Consider the following 23,404-nt stretch of genomic DNA (forward strand, 5'->3'; position numbering starts at 1 on the left):
ATATATATATGAAATTTATTCGCTCAACATTGCCTATATTGGCTATTTTAAATTTTTTTCATTCTGATCTTTTATGCAGAACTTGGGTATGCTTTGGCACACACTCAAGCAAAAGCATTCCAATAGTTACTAATACATAAAAGTCCACATGCATTTAGTGCCTAACCTACCTTCTCACATCCGATCTCGTCGTCACACACTGTGCTGTGATCCCATTTGTACCACCCTCTGGGTTACTGCTGGCTAGTGGCTGCCTGGTGCGCTTCTCGTCTATTCATATTACATTACAAATTAAATTAGTTAATCTGGCTGATAGCTAACGACGATTGCTTGAAGAGCTCTGACGGCAGGGTATATCTGTATGATTTAAAAGCATCTCATGTCAATTACTGTTTCCGAAACGGATATACATAGCAGTATTGGATAAGCTCTATAAAATGCTAATCACATACTGGCGAGTGATATATTTATCGAACAATGCACATAAATTATCTTTTATTTTTGGGATTTGTTCCAATTTTTCCTCATTTACATTAATGAGAATTTGATATTTTTATTACAAGTAGATTTTTGTTTAATTTGAGATATAGGCGCATATGAACAAATGTTGAATAATCTGGCTAAGGCGAGAAATACCTAACTCAATTAACACAGAATTTTCGCTCTTAAAATGGTGGGTGAAGTAGACCATTGGCATTTTTTCTGGGCTCATGCAAAACATGCCTTGGATTGCAGTAGAAAATCAATCAACTTGGACAAGTTTGTCCTCAAGAGTATGAGCTTTTTCTTTAACTACCCTTCAGTACCATTGAACTGACGAAACGTCAACCACTTAGTATATACAGCTAATGCCAGCAAAATCTGCTTTCAATGCACCCAATACTCGTATTTAGCATTTGCATGTCCTAGACGGTAGGCCATGACTGGTTGTTTGAAAAGGTGATCCAACAAGAATCCACTTAGTGCCTCCACACAATTTTGTGTCTATATCCTCGCTACCAACAAGTTGTACGATTATTTCTTCACGACTCTATCCAGTTTGTGCATTTGAGGAACCTTATAAGGTTGTTTACGTCTATGCCGGCTAACTCTTCGAGGTTTTCATAATGCGGTTTTGCCAACCTTGCCTTCCATACGGCAGGGCATTTACAGAGGAAGTCGAATATAATTTCCTTTTTCTCCGGTTAATTACAACTATTGCAGTATATATTGCAAGGTATGACCAGAAGACAGTTATCTCTGCCGTGAGTCTGTAGGCATCCCGTCGTTTTATATTTGACAATGTTGACATTTGTTCGTCTCCTGTCATCAAACAAGCAGTCAGCAGACTCGCGTGTCAGCACCCACGTCACTGTTGACAGTTATAATTTCGAGGTTGTTAAAGACTTTGTATATTTAGAAAACAGCATTAACACCGATAACAATGTCAGTCAATCCAACGAGGAATATCTCTTGCCAACAAGTGCTACTTTGGACTAAGTAGGCACTTGAGTAGTAAAGGTCTCTCTCGACGAACCAAACTAACACTTTATAAGGCTCTCATCATGCCCGTTATATCTTATAGTGCAAAAGCTTGCACGATGTCAACATCCAGTGTGGCGACGCTTGGAGTGTTGGAGAGAAAGATTCTGCGTAAGATTTTTGGATCTTTGCGCTTTGGCAATGGCGAATATCGCAGGCGATGGAACGATGAGCTGTATGAGCGTATGAGCTTTACGGCAACATAGACTTAGCGCAGCGAATAAAGATCCAGCGGCTACACTGGCTGGGTCATGTCGTCCGAATAGATACAAGCGCTACGGCTCTGAAACTATTCAATGCGGTACCAGCTGGTGGTAGTAGAGGTAGAGAAAGGCCTCCTCTGCGTTGGAAAGATCAGGTGGAGAAGAAGGACTTGGCTTCACTTGATGTGTCCAATTGGCGCCGGTTAGCACGAGAAACGACTGGCGCGCTTTGTTAAACTCGGCCAAAATCGCGTAAGCGGTTATCGCGCCAATCAAGAAGAAGAAGAAGACGTTTGTTCGTGGTTGTAGGTGAGCCATAACGTTCTGCTGACTTTGCTGGTTGTCTGATCTTTCAATCTATTGTAAAATCCGGGATTCGAGGATAATGCAGATCCCTCTCTTGCCAGTGCGCCTACTTTTTCGTTTCCTTCAATGTTCCGTGGTGGTAAGGCTATACTAGCTTTGTTCCACCATTTTAGAGGTTGTGCCTGGATTGCAGCTTGGCTATGTGAAAGAATAGTGACATTACCCTTAAAACAGAAGTCTGCGATTAGTAGCCTACAACCTTCGCCTATTGCCTATACTTGGAAGGCACTGTAAGTATAGGAAAGGCGCACAGATTTTTCAATTCTAAGCCTATGAGAATATACATATACCAGCCACAACAACACAGCCCAGTTTTGAACCATCTGTGTAGACAGTAGTATCGAAATTTAGTAAAAATCCCTTACTCCATTCCTCCCGAGATAGAAAGAGAGTGGCAAAATGCCTCTTGAATGTCACTGTTGGGACGATGTTATCAGTCCTCCCGAGGTGGGCTGAGTTTGTCGTCATAATAAGTTGGCTATAGTAAACAAATTAACTATATGCACTCATAATAATCTGAGGCAAAGCTATAAAGAATGGATGTACACTTTTACTTTACATATTATATATGCACATTTTCAATGATTAACACTTCAAAATCGTTTTCTCTTCTTCTAGTATCGCACGGAGATCTTCGAAAACACGAGTTTAAGTCAACCCGGTAAGTTACATTCAATGAATAACCTTTTCCTCGTGAAAATTTTACTAACCAGCTGCAACTAACTAATTCTCTATCTGCATTCACAGTTCCCATGGAAGAGTGGGACTTCAAGTCGGCGCAACGCGAAGGCTCCAACGTGCTTGGCTTGGTTATGTTTAGCGTCATTTTGGGAACTACAATCGGACGCATGCGAGAGAAGGGCCAACTGTTACAAGATTTTTTTACCGCACTTAGCGAAGCCATGATGACGATAACGTCCTGGGTCATTTGGTGAGTTTGACAACATTTTAATAAATAAATGAAAACAAAAAATAAGTTATATTTGTTTTTGTAAGTAACTATTTTCCCATATTCAACTTTGCCACATTTGTGCTTTTCAACAGGATTTCACCACTCGGTGTAGGTTTTTTGATAGCTGCCAAAATTATTGAAATGGACTCCATTGCTGCAACGATACAGTCTTTGGGTTGGTACTTTATAACAGTAATGCTGGGTCTCTTCCTGCACGGCTTCGGTGAGTTAAAAAGATATATTCGTTTACTATTCTTACTACTAAGAAAATATCTGTATATAATGCTCTCCTCTCTCTCTCTATCCCTCTATAGGTACCATAGCTGTGATATTCTTTTTGGCTACGGGTACGCTACCTTATCGCTACATTGCTAAATTGAGTCAAGTCTTAGCCACTGCCTTCGGTACCGGCTCCAGTTCGGCAACCATGCCACTTACAATCAAATGTCTCGACGGCATTGGCATTGATCCGCGTGTAACACGTTTCGTCATTCCCGTTGGCGCTACCATCAACATGGACGGCACAGCTTTGTATGAGGCGGTGGCAGCGCTTTTTATTGCCCAGTATCGTGAGATGAGCTATTCCTTTGGCAATATTGTTGCGGTCAGTATTACGGCTACGGCTGCGTCGATAGGTGCAGCTGGTATACCACAGGCAGGTCTTGTGACTATGGTGATGGTATTGGATACGGTGGGATTGGAACCGAAGGATGTCTCACTGATCATCGCTGTCGATTGGTTGCTGTAAGTTAATTTTTGTATTAAATTTTTTATTTGAGGTAGATGAAAACCCTGCCTCTGACAAATAGTGATGACATTGATAGGGCTTGTACTACTTAGGTCTTCATGTGCGTGATATAGTAGATCTAATTGTGCTACAAAGCCAAAATTTATCTTTAGGCGAGAAACCCCTTCTTTTTCCTATAGCGCCCGTACACCCATACACGGCGACTTTTGCCTTCCTAATTCTCTCTTCAATGTTGGGCTTGCACATTAGCTCTCTGTCAAGGATGAGTCCCAGGTACTTCACCCTGTCAGAGAGCACCAACAACAGAGCGCCCGCTATTGAGGGGAGAAAGCCTCTAGGTAGTTTATATTTCCTCGTAAATAAGACAAGCTCCGACTTCAGAGGATTTAACGAGAGACCGCAATTTGCAGTCCATTTCACAATGAGATTCAGATAATCCTGCATCAGTTCTATCAGAGTATCTAAAAACTTTCCTCTGACACTAAAACTCACGTCATACAAGTAAGCAATCACTCTGCAGCCTCTCCTCTCCAGCCCCTCTAGCAAGTGGTTAAACACAACAACCCAGAGTAGTGGCGAGAGAACACCGCCTTGAGAAATGGCTCTGCTAACCTGCCGGCGGAGAGAGGCGCCACACCGCTCTACCGCGACCGTTCTATCGCTAGGCACATTATGTATAAACCGAATAAGGTTCAACCCCTAGTTTATTCAGAGACCTAGCGATTACCTCCGGGACGACATAGCTAAAAGCCCACTCTTTCTGAGAGAGGGTCTCGAGAGCGTAAAATATATACCTGTGCAGATCAATCAACCTCTCAAGGCCTTTCAGCAAGATCAATGAGAGACCGATAGGTCCGAAATCCTTAAGGGATACATGTAAGATTTTACCTTCCTTGGGTATGAAAGTAACTCTCACAGCACTCCAAGATCTGGGTGTGTAGCTCCTATCTATGCAGATCGCGTAGATAGGGAGAATCCAATGTCAAGGTACCTCCGTAAATTTCTGCTGTTGAGCAGGTATAATGCCATCGGACCCAGTTGATTTGAAGGGCTTGAAAGAGTTAATCGCTCAAGCCCGACGGCGCTTATTCAACAAGCAGCTATGGGTGTGAGAATCGAAGCTGGTATTGCTCGAGTTCGGGTTTGTCGGAAATGGGCATCGAAAAGCAGCCTGAGTGACTTCTCGCTGCTCATCGTCCAGTACTCTGATCCGTCACGTCCCTGAGGTAACCCAATGGGTGTGGAATTCCTTGAGAGAATACGTCTTAATCTCGCGGACTCATACAAGCCTTCCACACTTTCGCAGAATCTTCTCCATGAGTTTCGCTACGCTTTCCTAATGTCGGACTAATCCTACTTCGGACGTAATTTTTATTTTATATTTTTATTGTCCCTTCCACCAGAATTCATTATCAAATCTTTGTCATTATTTTTGTCATATTTTTTTTGTATTATTTTTCTTTATTTCTCTCTACAGAGATCGCTTCCGTACCACCATCAATGTTATGTGTGATGCATTGGGCACCATACTGGTCAATCATCTGTCGAGAAAAGATTTGCAAAGCGTTGATCGGGTAAGTTAAAGCGCGTCTTATAGGAGCCAATTGTGATACCTGTACATTAAATATAAAAACAAAACTTTAACAATAAAAAATATATTACAGTTGAATGCCGAACCCCATGAGCTCCTCGAACTCGGTGCAAATGGACATGAAACGAAAGAATGAAGACGAACCCTGCCTACCCCTCCCCGCATAAAACCGAAGCCTAAACAGGCACACGACACACACCGTTGAATGTTGCTGCAAAATGCGAGCCATTTTGGCGTGTGATTGTAACGGTGTGTGTGTGTGTGTGTGTATGTGCAAAGCAATGATGTGACGCTGCTGTACATATAGCCAACGGAGCTTCTGCCTGTCTCAACACAAATTCTAAACATTTGTGCTTCCAAAGTACAAGTACACCGAATTTATTTATATGTATGAAAATATACGATTTTTTTAAACCACAAAAGGAGGAACATGCAAGCATGTTTGAATTGAGCTAGGAAAAGTCACAAGGTATGCAAATATTGGATATTTTACATAAGTAGGATTTGTAAATAAAAAGCGATTAAAAGTGTTTTTTTTTATTTGTCTAAAAAGTATATACAAGTTATTGAACGAAAAAATTATTTAAAACCAAATTTATAAAAATTAATTTAATTAAATTTAGTACAAAATTGGTGAAATAAAAACAACTTTAAATTAATCAGAATTTATTTTAACATACATGAAATCTAGAAAAGCTAAAAACAACCAAAATTTCAAACAGCAATAGAACTATGCAGATGCCTAGAATTAGGAGATTTAGAATATTGTTAAATATTGACGTATGAATAATTGAAGGAAAAAAGCAAAAACAAAATATATAAAAAGTAGCGAACTAGTTGGTAATACTCAAAAGCTGGAAATCTTGTAAATCCCATTAAAAAAGGAATACCAAATGTTTTCTTGTGGCAGCAAAAGCGTAGCAATTTTCGATTTTCGATTTCTAGCTGTCTTTATAGTACCAGCATTTACTTTATATGTATGTATATGTAAGTGTATGTAGTGTAACAGTAAAAAAACAAACGTTAAAGTATTTAAAAAACAAATTGACCAGCCAACATTATTTGCTGTTTTCAAAATAATTCTATTTAAGTGATTTTTAAGCAGAAAATGTGAGCCAAATTAGTGAAAAGACTAGCATAATTGCATAATTCGAAGATTAAGTAAGTTGTTAAATTGCCGAATAGAGGTGCATAGATATGTATGCAAACATTAAACCACGCGGTTCAAACCAAAAAAAAACACCTTTTTTGAAAAAAAAAAAAAATTCCGTCTTTGCCTCCAATCGCTTGCATTTTACGTACACACACATTGGCATATAATTACATAAGGAAATACATATATACGTACATACATAGCACACTTTTGCCAAATATAGCATTAGGTTTCTATAGTCAAGAGGTTTCTATAGAATGTAATTGTTTAAAGTAATACACACATACATACATGCATACATACACATATTAATTCACAATTGTTTATGATTTCGAAAGTCATTGTGAAAGTTCGCATTAAGAACTTGTAAATACTTAATAGCATAAGATCGATTTATGACAATAAAGTACATACATACATACATAAAAAATATATATAAAATAAAAAAAATTAATTGAAATGCTTACAGCAATACATATAGACATAAATATTTACACAAATGCAATATTAAATTTTTTCGAGTACATCAGGTACTATTTTCGTTTCGATAAATGAAAAATATTAAAAAAATATTACAATTTGCGTTAGTTGCATAGATAGTGCATAGTGTTCATCAAGAAAAATCAAATTATAAATAAATTAATAATTAGTAATAAAAAACAAATGCAGTTTCATTTATAAAGGGTTTTTCAAAAGACGCGTCTGGATGTTGTTTTCAGAAAAATTATTTAAAAATTTAGATTCTTTCAGATTTCAATATTTTTATTCAAAATACGGCGCTTAACAGTTATATGTGGAAAATGACACCATTTCCTTGTCTACCCTAAGTACGTCTGCAGGTAAAATCCTGACTTAACATAAAATGTTATGTTAACAGTGAGAGCCGTGTTACAAATGTAAACAGTCTTTATAAGTTTCTTTCAGGCGCAGCCATAGTCGTAGCTTTATGAATAAGAATGGGATCACTGATTCAAGAGGTGGTCCAATTTTTGATGACTCGATCCAATATATGCGGCGTCTCGAATGTCCATAGTTTATAAATAGTTGTTGACTTGCTTTGAGTAGGCTAAAAATTTGACGGAGACCTAAAGCAAATAATCGAGTGTGTCAAGCCAAATGATCGCGGCGGCCAATTGATGAATTCTCGCCGTGAGAAAACCCAGTCGTCAAATTTCTTCCTTAAGAATGATAGGTTACAGAATCAGAATCGTGTTTTATTTTAAGCACATAAATATTCAAAAATTAAATGGTGATTTTTTAAGAGCTATAGGAAAGTGTTTCAAAAAAACACACGTAAAATTCAGAAAAATGCAAGACATTTTTATTTAAATCGATAGTATCTCACATATAAATTATTTAATGTTGTCTTCCAATGCGTTAATTGAAGCAGGCTTGTCTGAATAGGCATAAGCTTTAACAGAGCCCCACAAAAAATAATCTAAAGGCATTATATCGCACGATCTGGGTGGCCAATTGACAGGTCCCGAACGTGAAATAAAATCTTCACCGAACTCGCCTCTCAACAAGTTCATTGTTACGCGTGCTGTGTGGCATGTGGCACCGTCTTGCTGAAACCACATGTCATGCAAGTCAAGCTCTTGCATTTTGGACAAAAAAAAGTTGGATATCATTTCACGGTAGCGCTCACCATTCACAGTTACGTTACGATTCGCAGCATCTTTGAAGAAGTACGGTCCAATGATACCTCCAGCCCATAAACCGCACCAAACTGTGACCTTTTTTGCATACATTGGTAGCTCTTGCAATTCTTCTGACTGATCTTCACTCCAAAATCGACAATTCTGCTTATTTACGTATCCATTGATCCAAAAATGAGCTTAGTCACTGAACACAATTTTTCGATAAAAAAGTGGATCTTCGGCCAACTTTCCAAGAGCCCATTCACCAAAAATTCTGCGTTGCGGTAGGTCGTTCGGCTTCAATTCTTGCACCAGCTGTATTTTGAAAGGCTTCAAACCTAAATCCTTTCGCAAAATTTTCCATGTTGTTGAGTAACAGCGGCCCAATTGCTGCGAACGGCGACGAATCGATAATTGATGGTCATCACTAACACTGGCCGATACAGCTGCGATATTTTCTTCAGTTCGCACTCTACGTAAGCGTGTTGGTGGTTTGATGTCCAATAATGTTAATTTGGTTCTAAATTTAGTCACACTAGCTCGAATAGCCGCCTCAGTGGGTCGATTAAACTGACCATAAAATGGAAGAAGCGCGCGATAAACTTTCTTAACAGAACACACATTTTTATAATAAAATTCAATGATTTGCAAGCGTTGTTCGTTTGTAAGACGATTCATGGTTAAATTATAGACCAAGGTGAAGATGTTTGACAGTGAAACAAAACACGAAACGTGCGTCAGCTGTTTAAACAACTGTTAAAAAAGAAAATAGCTAAAACATCACCCTTTAGTTACAAAATTATCAGCAGCAGCTCAAGGCCTCAAGCTGGTTTTTACAATAAACTAGTGCTAATTTGTTATTTAATGGATCTTATGTGGAAAATAAGGATATATAATATGATACATATATAGTAGACTAGCTTTAACCAGCGGCCCCGCTCGCGTAGGAGTAGTTTTGAGTGATTTAGGATATGTATACATATAAAAGAATTACAAACAATAATTTCATAGAAAATAATTTTTTATTAATATTATAACCATAATATTACAATACCCGGCATCCATTTGCTATGCCTCGTTAAATAAAATCAAAACAACCAATCAGAAAAATATCAAGCTAAATTATTTTTATTAATTTTCTATCTCAAACCGTTTTTGAACTTTGCATTTGGGTCATACTTGAATAGCTTATGCGGATTATGAAGTCTAGAGTGTGCTATAAATAGCGGGAAATAGGAAAAACTAAGATTTTTTAGATTAAATTTAAGCAAATATTCGATTATTAGTAACGCATGAGAGTGGGGGCGCGGCCTGGGGGCCGTGGGAAGGGAGTTCCATTATAAAAACATGCCTATAACCTTCATAGGGTGAAAATATGAATGTATAAAAATTTTGGCGGCCGCCGTAGCCGAATGGGTTGGTGCGTGATTACCATTCGGAATTCACAGAGAGGTCGTTGGTTCGAATCTCGGTGAAAGCAAAATTAATAAAAACATTTTTCTAATAGCGGTCGCCCCTCGACAGGCAATGGCAAACCTCCGAGTGTATTTCAGCCATGAAAAAGCTCCTCATAAAAATATCTGCCGTTCGGAGTCGGCTTGAAACTGTAGGTTCCTCCATTTGTGGAACAACATCAAGACGCACACCACAAATAGGAGGAGCAGCTCGGCCAAACACCTAACAGAAATGTACGCGCCAATTATTATTTTTTTTTTTTTTATAAAATTTTTTTCGTCACTTGGTGTTGTCGTTATAGTATAGAAAAAGATATGTAAAAGTATAATTGTATTAAATTAAATGAGCTATGTTACACAGTACAAGAAAGTTAGATTAGAGATTACATTTGGCAATGTTGTTTTGCTAGAAGTTCAATGAGAGAGCTGTGCCAAAAATCCTTCGCCTAGTATTGGTAAACTGGATATGTTTTACTGATGTGCTAGACGACCTATAAAAGCAGGAGAACACATCTCCAGAGCTTAACAGGTAACCGTGAGTGATATGTGTGTGACCCAGATGAAATCGTTAGAATATCAAAATGTCTGCAAGTTTAGATTCCGTGGGATAGATAGGCTTTACTTTGGAGGTATTAAATGTCGCGTAATGATGTACTCATTCTATTTCGATAGGGCGTTATTATGCAGATACTGCTTTATTAGACTTTTTAAGCCAGTTTTTTCAAGAGCGTCAAAATACAACACAATCAGCGAACTCATTGCCACAATAACTTAACATTAATTCCACAATAACTGATAGCTTACAAGATTTGGCCATTCGAAGTAAAATTGTGAGAGTACTTTGACTACCATGTCATAGGAGATTCATCAGCACAATTGTTATCACTTGTATTGGCGCTCTTCCAATCAGCCTTTATTCAGACGGCAACGAAATAGCAAAAGCAATGTCTGCGTTAATTTTTTTCTGAAATCACCAACACAATTTCAGTTTTGCCGACCTCTGTTGTAAATAAACCGCTGTCACATCCTCTGCTACGGCAGTAAATCAGCTGATTTGATCAAAATCGCTAAGAGCCGGTTAAAGCTCTAATGTTAGTCACACCTTTAGATTTCGCTCCACCGTGGCTGGTTTGTCATAAGGGGTTATATACAGTGAGAATTATGTTTCTTAATGTACATACGTATATTTGAGAATACACACAGATAATTTAATATCGTTCCGGTGAATATTTTCGAAGTTACACACAAATTTGAAAACGCATTTCAGAGTGCTTCAAAGTACTTTTTAAACTTTAAACCCGTTTTTCTCAAAATGGTATACAAAGTCGGTGACCAAAATTACTCGAAAACAGCTAAATCAATTAGTCTCAAATTCTTCTTAAAATTATTTTTTAGTAATTAATCGGAACTTTTTCCTCGCCGATAAATATTTTTTGTTTTATAAAGAATTTAAGGCCGAAATATTGGTCAAAAATCGATTTTTGTTTTTCGAGAAATCGGCACTTTGTCAAAAAATGTTGCTTATTCCTCGATTAGTTACTAGATTTCACATTAACGAAATCTGTTTGGCTTTTTAATTTCAGAGGATCCAGTTCAGAGATATAGTGGTCACCGCAAAACGTATTTTTTCAGAGGAGCTCCCGGAGATTAGCTGTAGCTCCTTTCCAAATAAATATTTTTACTAATACTAAGTCTTAAAATACAGTTAAAAAATAACATAAAATGTGTAGGAAATTTTTAGATTAATAAATTTAACAGTTTTCTCAGACAAAATACTGGAAAATTCGTTTTTTTTCGGCGTTCTAACAGTATATAACCGCATTAAGCGCAGTCTTGTTAAAACCTCGGATACTCGGAGACATCGATGTTGTCGGGCTCTGACTATAGAAAGTCAGTTAACATCGCTTTATACGAATAACGCCGTCAACTTCCTTCTTTCACAAAAACAAAAAGGGGCCCATGACCCCACCATGCCGTACGTCGCGCCATCCTGTCTCAATCTTTGTGGATGCATTTCAACTAAGTCGAATAAGCTCCGATTATCTAATAAGAGCCATTCTGCTTGTTCTAGTAAAATTCAAATTTTGTATCGTAATAAAAAATCATAACAACAAATATTTAATTTTAATATTTTTTTAAGTTATTTAACTCAACTTTATTCGCATTTATTTTTAGTTTACAGTTTCGCAATTTAGTTAACTGGTTAGAGGTTTTTTAAAATTGTACAAAGAAAATATTGCATTAACATTTTACGCTTTTTGGATTTAATAATACTTGAACAAAAGTATAAATATTTAGGTTAAGGCAAGTGATATTGCAATTATTGATCATAAATGACTAAAATTAATACACACACATACACACTATTACGCATTTGTATGTATGCGTGAGCTGCTAAGTGCTGACTTCATATAGTTTTCGTTCGATTGCCTTCAGGAGCTAATTACAGAGTATTTGCGTGCGGTGTATTGGCGTTGGTAGTGTTGAACGTTGTGGGAGGGCACTATGAGATTGGCTGAAAGGTAAGCAAAGACATTTTTAATGCAAACAAATAAATAATTAAGTAGAAGATATTTAAGTAAAATTATTATTTTTTGTTTTTAATAAAAAATGTTCATTTTTAATAAAAAAATTTAATTTTAATTTAAATGTTTTTGTTTTCAATAAAATTTTTTTTGTTTTTAATTATAAATTTTAATACAATTTTTTTTTAATTTCATTTGAAGTTGATATGATATGATTTCAGGATTTTTATTTAATTTTCCTATTCTACAGAAAAGATTTTTTTTTTTTGTATGTATACTTTTATTTGCAATCTATCTTGACGACAATAAGCAAATGTTATACTACATAAAATATGGCGCAAAATTAATTACCCTAGGGGAAGAAATTTTAATTTTTGCAAATGGTGTCGTACGTCAATCAAAATTTCCACATGTGAACTGGACATACAAGCAATGGAGCTCGTAAAGGTCAAAATAAAAATTTCTTAAAAAAAATTTTAAAATGGTAGAAAAGATATACAAAAACCAACTTGGATGATTAATTTTGCGCCACCTTGTATTAAATATATCGGGCGACATCGTTTCTAGCAGATTCATATTTTAAGAAAAAAAGTCCATTAGAGCATAGCTCTAACGTCAATTTTGAGCCCCCCAAACCTTGTTTTAATTAGTACGAAGTTAATGCAAAGACAAACTAACCAAAATATTATACATTTTTCTTTTTATTCACACATGTCCTTGGGATTTTTTTGGTACGAAGAATTTATTTTTGATATCCAATATGTAATTTTTGTTTTCTGAAAGTATTCTGTGGGGACCAGCTGGAGAAGAAGTAGAAGGCCAGCAGAGACGGGGAGGAAGGCCGCCTCTGCGGTGGAAAGATTTGTTAGAAAATGAGTTGGCTGCACTTGGTGTGACCAACTGGCTTCGAGAAGAAACGATTGGCGTGTTTTGTTAAATTCGGCTAAAATTGCTTAAGCGGTTATTGCGCAAATGAAAAAGAAGAAGAAAAATTACCCTTAAAAAATTCATCAAATTCACTACAAAAAATTTATCACAAAATTCATGATTTTCTTGGTGGAAATAATCGTCCAAATGAGTCGACAAGTCGAAGGTTGGTGAAAACATTTTAAAAAACTAGTTCTGCGGCCGATAGAAAAAGGACTGACAGACCTACAACTGTAGATTCTGTTGAGAATATTGCTGTTGTAGTGCTAAGTGTTGCTGATCAAGTAACAACATCTCGACGGTCTCAACAATTAAGCATTCATGTATTGACTCTAACTCACTTGTCTGCATGACTACAGAGCTATATAAATACATACATATAATATGTGCAACTATAATGTCTATCATAAAAATACCAATAAAGTGACAATAAGCAATTGCCTATCAGAAATTTATTTAGCAATGCCAATAGTGAGTTTGAATTAAATCAAAGTATCATTTAGTAACAGATACTTTTAGCAATTAAATTTGTTACAAATTATACAAATTTTTTCAACAAGAACTTAACTGCAATTCGTATTTTATTAAATTTCAGAAATATTCGAAGAACTTCCACCGTAATAGAGTTAACATAAACAGCTTATTTTGGTTTACATTTGAGGTTTGCTGACAACAGATGTTTAGCATAGTTTTTTTTTGCATTTTTATGCAAAGAATATGAACTGCATAGGGTTTTCGTTTGCTTGCTTTGCATTTCTTATTTCCAAATATGAGAATATTTACTTAATTTCTTACAGAAAAAATATCTTTATGTTGAAAATAAAATAAATTACTCCTTTCATTACCAAAACTTAATTATTGATCCCACTCTTGTTCATACAGCTAAGACTATGGCTGCGCCTGAAAGCCACTTATAAAAACTGTCTGCATTTGTAATACAGCTCTCACTGTTAACAAACATAACACTGAGTTTTTCCTCTGCGTTAAAATTCAAATTTTTTTTAAATTTATGGTTTTTCAATAAATATATTTTACGTTTTACAAGTTTTTTCTAACATTTGTAACGACAAAGTATTCAATTAGGCATTGCAAAGGGAAGAGGGTTTAATCACCTTTATATAAAACATATATTTCTGTTAAAAACAAAATGACTTGATCCCTTCATTACCAAAACTCTGGAAAACTAAGCTTAGTTAATGATCCTATTCGTGTTCATAAAGCTACAACTATGGCTGTGCCTGAAAGTAACGCATAAAAACTGTTTACATTTGTAATGCAGCTCTCACTGTTAACAGAACATTCTATGTTAAGTAACGGTTTTACCTGCAGAGGTGCTTTGGGTATTTTAAATTATGTCATTTTTCACATATAATTGTTAAGAGCCGTATATTTTGAATAAATATAATTAGTTAAACCTGAAAGAATCTAAGTTTTTACCATTTATTTTAATCATCATCAAAATTTTTTTTTTTAATTCATAAATTTTAATTTTTTTTTTTTTATTAATATAAGCCAGCAAATATTTACGCACAGGATACATGTAAGTTCATAATTCTGAATTACCCTCAAAATGTCAAAACAAAATTAAAAGTGTTTCGTTATCATTATGCACACACTAGAAAGCGTTTAGTTATTATCATTGCCAAAAAATAATCAGTGGCGCCTGGTGGCACCTGCAATTGAGTAAAACTGAAAGAGACGTTATTAAGCAACACGTTGATACTAGTTTCTGACCGTAGGTAAATGTAGCTCAACTTGCAGATCCAAGAATATGAAGGAATATGATTTTTTTTTTCGTAAAATTAATTATAAATAGATAATCAAATGCTTTACAGCCTTTGTTCTTCCGGCTAAAATATATAAAAATATCGTACCCTAAATGAAAAATAAAAAATTGGAAGTCGGCTCAAGCAAAAAGAAAAAAACCACCTTGGGCTTTGAAGTTTTTTCTTGGTCAGTTCAATACTATAAAAAAATTATACTTTTGACATATCTATAAAAAAAAACTGTAAGTCGGAGTTTAGTAATTCTTTTTGATTTTATTGTTGGTTCTATTCTGGAATTTAGAAATACCATTAAACATTGCGTAGGTGGTATGTTGCAAATTTGACTTTTTTCCGCAAAATCCCCAGTGTGCCACGTGAATTTTTCCTCTTTACCCCCATTTTAAGATTTATATTTTTTGTGTTAAATTTATGTATTTTTAATAATTTTTTTTAATTCAGTTTTGAAATTTTTGTGTACAAAGTATTCAAATATGCATTTCAAAGGGAAGAGTGTTTAACCATCTTTAAATATAAGATTTTTAATTTTTCGTAATTTAACTTTGCCCAAAAAAGTAACATACTTTTTGAGTGGATTTTCTTTAATATTCCGGCCAGAACTCTACATAGGTCGGAATTCTTCTTTGTTGGTCTTTCAAAATCCCTTTATGCTCAGAATACTCCTATTACTAGAACCTGAATTGAGTTTAATAAAATCTCTAAATTTGTTGAGATAGATTTTTCATTTTCAAAAGATCACCTATTAAAATCTTTCATGATTTATTATAAATAGTTTAATTGTGCTTTTTATTGCCTATTCGCCTTAAAATGTGTCCACTTAGCCTAAAAGAATATATTATATTCATTGGCTCAATAAATAAATAAATAAATAGGTGGAACAAGTGGATCACGACCATACTTTTACATTTTTAATTATTTGCACACATTAATTTTAAATAATTTTTTAATAAAGCGCCAATTTCGTACTTCGAAGACCCATATCTTGATTTCGATTGATAGCTTCGAAAATCGGAGAAATCACTTTTTACTTATGACTTAATCTCTTAAAAAAATTGGTTTGGTTCAATACCCAGCCGAGTTATGTACAGTGTTATTAATTTAAAAAACTTGCATTTCTTGTATCGTGACACCCCCACCCCTATTTGAATGATTACATCCGTACATTTAAATTTCCAAGTTCATCGAGTTATTAGTCTGTCCGTTTTCAAAAATGTAATTTAGAGAAAAATGCGAATAAAGTTTCAAATACGGTGCGCACAACTGAAGGAGGCTCCTAATATAAATATCTACATATTTTTCCCTTAATCCTTTGAGTATATAATTTTTATTTATTTAAACAAAATTAATATAAACATTTATTGCCCCTCGGCAGGCAATGGCAAACCTCCGAGTGTATTTCAGCCATGAAAAAGCTCCTCATAAAAATATCTGCCGTTCGGAGTCGGCTTGAAACTGTAGGTCCCTCCATTTGTGGAACAACATCGAGACGCACACCACAAATAGGAGGAGGAGCTCGGCCAAACACCTAACAGAAGTGTACGCGCCAATTATTTATTTTTTTATTTTTATATAATTTTTATGATATTAAGACACTTTTTTAGCAAAAAAACATTTTTTCCTTTTACTCTGGATCACTAAACATTCGTCTAATAGACTAAGCACGCCTACAGTTTTGCGAATTCGACATATTCCCGTCTCACCACCACACTAACAGAACTTTCATAAATTCCTAAATAGAAATAATATATTATAATAATTCTCTTAATTTACTCTAATTTCTTTGAAATTCAAAAGGGAAATGTAAAAATATACTTTTTTTTTTAATTTGTAGTCTGTGAGACGAATGATTAGTGACAGAGTAACACTGATTTCAGTTTAGTTAATTTTTAGGTTAATTTTGCCTAATTTCTATACTATACAAGTATTATATTAAATAAGTATGAAAATGTATTTATTTTTGGTTTCAGATATCCCAGTCCCAAGATTTACAATAAAGTTGAAAGTTACAATGGCACATAATTTTTTTTAAATTACTTTTCTGCTCCTCCCGACTGCTTATTTCCCCTTAAAAATTTGCTTAATTAAATATATATACATACATTCATACATAACACATATTTACATTTACGTCTTTAACAACAAAACTCCCAACCCCTTCACTCACCTGAACGTATTGTGCACGAACGACCATCACCATCGTATCCAATTGGGCAAGAATCGCACTGGGCACCATTTAGCGTGTCACGACACTGTACGCCACTGTAAAGAAGATCACAAAAAACGAACATAAATAATTATTTATTCACAAAACCACAACAATGCGTTCCGCATTAGTGTACGAGTATTTGTTGTTATTCATAGACCTTGAAAGTCTATTTATCAATGTGTCCTAAACGTTAAGTGGGATACTCAACCAAAGCAACCGGCGAAAGGGCTCGCTCACTCGCTGTTCTTCTATGGTATGTCGAGTGTGTCGAGTCTGCCGAAAAAGGCACGAGAACATTCATAGAAGAGATGATGATGATTTGTTTGCCCAACATACAAATTACAATTACAAGAAAAGGTTATTAAAACGTTTACGCAACCAAAGAATTTTCGAATAGATAATCACCCTCGGGTGATACTAAATCAACTGGTTGGCAAGTAAACATTGCTTACATTACACTACAACAAAAAGTCATCAGTGATATTTAACTATTACAAATAAGATTGTGACAGTGATAAAACAAACGCGCTCCTCAAATGGTAAGAGCCATAGAGAGAGAGAAAGGGGAAGAGAAGAAGAGAGATAGAGAGAGGTATAAAATTACAGTGTAATGAGAGAGCAGCTTCCCATTGATCAGGTATCACAGTCGGAATCATCAGCGATTAACAGCTTGCATTCAACAGATATATGTAAGTGCATATGTAAATTCGTATGCAGGGTGTCTCAGAGTAGAATGTGAAAAAACTCAAATGAATTTTGTTTTGCTAAAAATACTTTAGTGTCTTAAAACTATATTTAGTTTGGTTTTTACAATGTACAATCGCCGATTTTGCCCCAGCTCGTAAGTGCTAGTAAAATTTGTAACTCTTTTCCTTGAAACTAATTTTCAAATTAAAATTAAATTTAAACTTGGTGAACAGATTATTTCAATTCTCGTGCGTGAATTGATTTCCAAGTTACAAATAAGTAGCTTCAAAATTTCTATATAAAAACGTAGAGAATTTCATTTAAAAACTACTGCTCTGATTTTTAAATTATGTATACCGTTAGAAAGCCTATGAGTCGTAGAGGATTTGTGTTTAATTTTGTAGCTGGGTGTTTCCGCCTGTTTGTATATAAAAAAAAGGTAACTTTTTAAAAAAATAGGCATAAATCTAACATAATGAGTATCAAGGCAAACATTTTCAAGGAAATTCTATTCCAAACTATTTTTTTAGAAACTTTGCCACCTTAAGTTTATTACAAAGAGCAATTTATGAAACTCAGTAACAAAAGAATGCTACTTCTTCTAAAATGCGAAATATATAAAACTGCCGTGCGTCCCACTTTGTTATATAGATCCGAATGCGGGCCTAGAAAAAAGAAAGAAATTTCAAACGGCAAATGAAAATGCTGGTCACAATGCTGGACAAAGTGCCTAATCAATTCATTCGTGGAAATCTTAAAATCGCGCCGATTGTGCAAACAATACAAGAAAATCGTCTCCGCTGGTATGAGCATGTCCAGAAGAAGCCTGAATCAGATATGACAAAAAAAACGTGTTGAGCATTGCAACGGTGCCGAGAAGAAGAACAATTTATCAAATATTTGAGTTGGATTTAAGATAGGCTATTGCCACCCTTTTTTGAAAGAAATTGATTACATAAATATAATAAAAATTATATATATTGTGCATATATCAATGTAAAGATAAAGATAGCTCTGATTTTAAAGAACAATTTAATTATAGGCTATTTAATTATATATGTAGGTCAAATTTAATTGTTGGCATCAAACAAAATGTTTTTTTGAAAGAATGAAAAATTGTTTAATAAAATAACTTGTGTATGGCGTTGCCACCTTGCAAAAATTTATTGTTATTAAGTGCTTTATGAGTGATAAATATATTAATTATTTTATTTTATACGCAAGAGAGGCCGTGAGCACCAGCTAGTCATATAATATTTTAATTGGAATATTAAAATGTTTCATTTTGTTATGGAACATAACTTTTTTGTATGTTTTAGAACAAAAACCTCACCATTTTTAGTATATATAGATTATTAGTATTTTTTTTTTGTTTTGTTTTTGTTAAGGGAACCAGAAATCAGTCTGCCCGTGAAGGAGTTTTAAAACAGACGATTTCGAAGATTGGCTTTGTCACCACAGATTTTCATCCCAAAGATTAGCAAAAAAAAAAAAAAAATGTTCATAAAGCCAGTATTAAATATGTTCTCTAAAAATATGTTTATATTAGCTCTCATACTCATCTATACATAAAAGGCTTATGAATATTTTTTTTTTTGAAACGCGTAAAACTTGCACACTTGCGCAAATCTTCATTCGAAGGGTTTCCACGACTGCCTTTATAGTAGCCGATTCAGTCAATCCAATTTTCACTACTTTTTCGCGAGCTTCGGCACTTATCTCACCAAATCTTCGATCGATCTCATCTCTGAACTTTTAAATCGTCTCTAAATGGCTGGCATAATATTTACCCATTGTGAAATTAATTCAAAAGTAGCTCTTTAACAGACCCGTAATCCGTTCTTGGCGATTTCGATGGGATCAGCTGATAGGCTGATGTCACTTGGAGTGTATTTACACTGAGATTGTGTTGGTGATATAAGAAAAAAATCAACCAGTGACACTTCGTTGCCATCTGAACAATGATTGATTGGACAAATATGTAAAATGTTTGAGCGGAATTCCGCTGAATCTCCCAAGTGACGTGGTAGCCGAAGTTCCCCGCAACTTTTCTTTTTCACTATAGTTAAATAGCAAACCTGATAAATCTATCATCCTTGACATTTATTGTTACTGGGCGTCACAAAAAATAATATAATCTGATCGCAGCTTCTAGACGGTAAATCAACCTCATTATTTTGACTGATTTTTCGATTTTTGCAGATAGTGCGCAAAAGCATGGTGAAAAGAATTCAGAAAGTGTGGCCCAAGTCAGACCGTTAACCGGCTCTCAGCGAATTTCAAAGAGTCAGCTGATTGGCTGATCTTTGCTGTCGAGTACCGGGTGACGTGACAACCGCAGTTGCTGGCACAATTTTATTTTTGATCATAGCAGATTGGCCAAACCTGGTAATCCATCATCCTTGCGCAAAAGATCCAAGAATGATAGAATACATGGTTACGCCTTCCGAATTCGCTGTGTCGTCAGAGCCCATGAATTTTTTTGTTCGTTTGTTTTACATTGATAAAGGTCCTGACGTCAGACTTGTCAAAATCGAGAAAAATAAAGTAACTGTTTAGGAAGGCGCCACCATTGGTACTCAATTCGTCTAGCAAAAGATTGTATGCAAAGTTGTCCTTCAATTTGGAAAATAAAACATGACGTAATATGCTCATCATTGACTGCCAACGCAGCTACTTGCACATTTTCGATAAAAAAGAGCATAGAATGCAGCGGACGGGCCACAATCCGTATTAAACTGTCGGTAGGTAGGTGAAATGGTCGAAGTACTAGTCTGGCACTCCCCAAGTAGCACTAAAGCGCCATTTTGATACCATTATTAGATCTCCAACAGACAGATATCTACACCCAGCCAGAGCTGTTGATGTTATGGAGAAGATTGATGGGTCACTCGTTGTGGATGCATTGGACTCTCCATGACAACCTGCACATTTTCAACCTACAAGCGCCACAATTCTGTTCGATAAAATAGTCGCCGCGGTGAAAATGAGTCTCATATGCAAATACTATTTTGGGTAAAAAAAAATTTATTTCCAACCAAACGTTATTTACTGCATTTGCTCAAGCGAAAGCCGACACATTTTACAAATGTGTAACAATGAACTAAATTTCTGACAAATTCCAGTTATTTTTTAGCTGTTAAAGTTAAAAAAATGTATAGTTAAAACTTCAAACGCTAAAAGGTGCACCCTATATTTTTCTTAATCCAAAAATACATCGTAAAAATTAGACCATGGCTTGGTTTGACGCTTTAATTTCAAGTATTTACCTAATTCAGCAACCATTCGAATCATAGCACCCTTTACCAACACATGTGTACATACATATATATATGTAATATAGCGTACGCTGATTTTATCGCTGTTGAAAAATCAGCGGTGGAACAACAAAGCTGTTTACATAAACACCGCGCGCATGCTCAACAATCTTTTTTTCTTGCTCGACGCTTGTAACTTTTGTTAGACGATCAAAAGCAACAACGGAAGGCGAGAGTCGCTTACTTTAAGTGCTGATCATAATACCTTTTTTGGTTAATGTTCGCGCTCTCAATTATGCTACATATGTACTTACACACACAAACACACACACACACCTTACGATTTCTGGATCTGGCTGAGTATTCTTTTACTTTTTCCTTTTGCTTTGATACTAGTTCGCCTACGCACCTACTGCGTTCTCATCTCATTCGCATTCCCGATCACATTGCCAACTGGCATTCCCATTGTGTTTGAAGCTAAGTATGCGCATATGCTAGGTATGCATTTATATATTCATAACGAATGACTGGTCATCCATTGTACTACTGCGCGGCAAAATTTTCAACTCCCATGAAATTAAATAAAAAAAAACATAAATAAAAAAAATTGTATAGAACAAAACAAAATGCGGAGGTACACAATTTTACAAAATCGACCAAAAAATTAAGTACTCGACTTGAGCCCTTCAGTACGCAAAAGCGAGAAATCGACACTGACATATTGTCTGTTCGTTCGTCAGCAATCATTCTCCTGCAGCTTTGAGTCGCTTTCGGAAGGGTCCACCGCTATGGGTGTGCCTAGTCAAGTACAGCATAATGACTTGATCTATGTGTGACTCTATTTGCTTTGTAAACTGCCAGTAATTAGTGTACATTTGTATTTTCCTTCAAGTTGCATGTGAAAGCGGCCTGTCGTTTGTAAGTCCTTGCAACTGAGTGACTGACTACCTGGATGATAGATTATGATCTGGTAGGTATGCGCAGCTGAAGGCTTGGGAGGCTTTTAAGACTCAATCAAGCGCCAACTAAATAAAAATGCGTGCATGCTAATGATGTCGATCCCGATATTCCGAGATTTCGGTGGGACTTTCGGGAATTGTAATTTCTTATAAAGCATATGAAACGAAGGCAGAAGAATCCCTCTCTTACAAACCTAAAAAAAACCATCGGCTTCAACTTTTTAGCAACTATTGATGTGTTAGAATGTTTTTGTTTCTATTTTCTTTGTAATGTAAAAAACAATACATGCATGCCTCTGCTGTAAAAAGTTGCACTGGCTTACTTGATTTCATATTTTCATATAAATGAATACGCATTTTTTTTTTGGTGGGTGAGGTTGGCTTCAAAATGCCTTCGCACTTACAGCGACCGTCGTTTACTGCGTCGTGTGGTGTGGCCATCAAAACGATCCCTCCTTCTGGGGAGACACCCTTACCGGGACTGCATTCTATATTACTTTTGGAGGGTTCAGAACGGTTTCCATAAAGGACCAATTCTATCATCCACGCCTGTGTCCACCATACTTGTAGCCAGCTTTCATGCAATAGGCTCGTCTTCTTGTGTCTCTGTGCGGTTCCGCTTTGTTGTACTGTGTCGAGGTCAATCTTTTTTTTCGTAGTACCATCTCGATGTATTTGTTTACAGCGTTCCAGCTCTCCTCGCGTTCGGGCATTTTGCTGATTGGATTTTTTGCGTTGCGATTGATTGCGTTGCTCGGCGCGATGTCGCCAATCTGCTCTTTCAGGGAATTTCTTTCCGCGAGCTATCTGTCACAACTAAAAAACGTGTGTTCAGCGTTATCGCTCAGCGCTTCGTAGTATATGCACTTGGAATCACTTACCTTGGCCATGTGGCTCGGCAGTTAAGAAGTAGTTCACTTCCCCGAAGTTCCTTTGGACCCATTTGTCAATTGATGGAATAAGTTTATCCATCCATCTGCCACTCGATTCATTGTTCCAGCGGTTTTGCCACCGCATCATGGTTTGGCATCTCCGTCCTGAGAAGCTAGTGATCATATGTTTCTTATTCGAACTCCACGTATCCATTCGTGCCCGGAGCATGAGATCGACGGGTATCTGCCCGCTGATCACAAAAATTGCTGCGCCGGAGACAGTGCCGCACTGCCTCCAGTGCTTTGCGCTCACGAAATTGTACGATATTAAAAAATATATGAACTTTTTTCAGCCACAAAATACGAGTAGTAGTAGTGGTAGTATTTTATTTATTTATTTTTATTATATTTATAACACACAATTATGGCAAACTTTTTCCCCAAAATAAAGTGCACGAATGTTTTTGTAAATGGGACAAGCGCCAATAAAGTGACTCATGCTCTCAGCATCGCCAATGTTGCAAACTGCGTAGGTCACGGAGGAAATATTTTTAAAAGT

General features: G+C 35.9%; 2 protein-coding genes across 3 annotated transcripts in view; one reads left to right on the forward strand and one right to left on the reverse strand.

The window, feature by feature from the left end:
• LOC129247238 (excitatory amino acid transporter 1) overlaps positions 1-6,171 on the forward strand; it is a 66,269-nt gene extending 60,098 nt beyond the window's left edge. For both annotated transcript variants that reach the window (XM_054886283.1, XM_054886284.1), the window contains exons 6-11: positions 2,709-2,751; positions 2,838-3,021; positions 3,135-3,265; positions 3,357-3,786; positions 5,268-5,364; positions 5,455-6,171. In XM_054886283.1, the coding sequence (XP_054742258.1) occupies positions 2,709-2,751; positions 2,838-3,021; positions 3,135-3,265; positions 3,357-3,786; positions 5,268-5,364; positions 5,455-5,517 (948 nt within the window). In that variant the 3' untranslated portion in view covers positions 5,518-6,171. The remainder of the gene's footprint in view (positions 1-2,708; positions 2,752-2,837; positions 3,022-3,134; positions 3,266-3,356; positions 3,787-5,267; positions 5,365-5,454) is intronic.
• A 5,616-nt stretch (positions 6,172-11,787) lies between these two features.
• LOC129248566 (uncharacterized) overlaps positions 11,788-23,404 on the reverse strand; it is a 58,617-nt gene continuing 47,000 nt past the window's right edge. The window contains exons 9-10 of the mRNA XM_054888163.1: positions 17,029-17,123; positions 11,788-12,143 (exon numbers count right to left, since the gene is read on the reverse strand). Coding sequence (XP_054744138.1) covers positions 12,061-12,143; positions 17,029-17,123 — 178 coding nt within the window. The 3' untranslated portion in view covers positions 11,788-12,060. The remainder of the gene's footprint in view (positions 12,144-17,028; positions 17,124-23,404) is intronic.

The sequence above is a fragment of the Anastrepha obliqua genome, chromosome 5 (genome assembly GCF_027943255.1).
Source record: "Anastrepha obliqua isolate idAnaObli1 chromosome 5, idAnaObli1_1.0, whole genome shotgun sequence".
NCBI lineage: Eukaryota > Metazoa > Arthropoda > Insecta > Diptera > Tephritidae > Anastrepha > Anastrepha obliqua.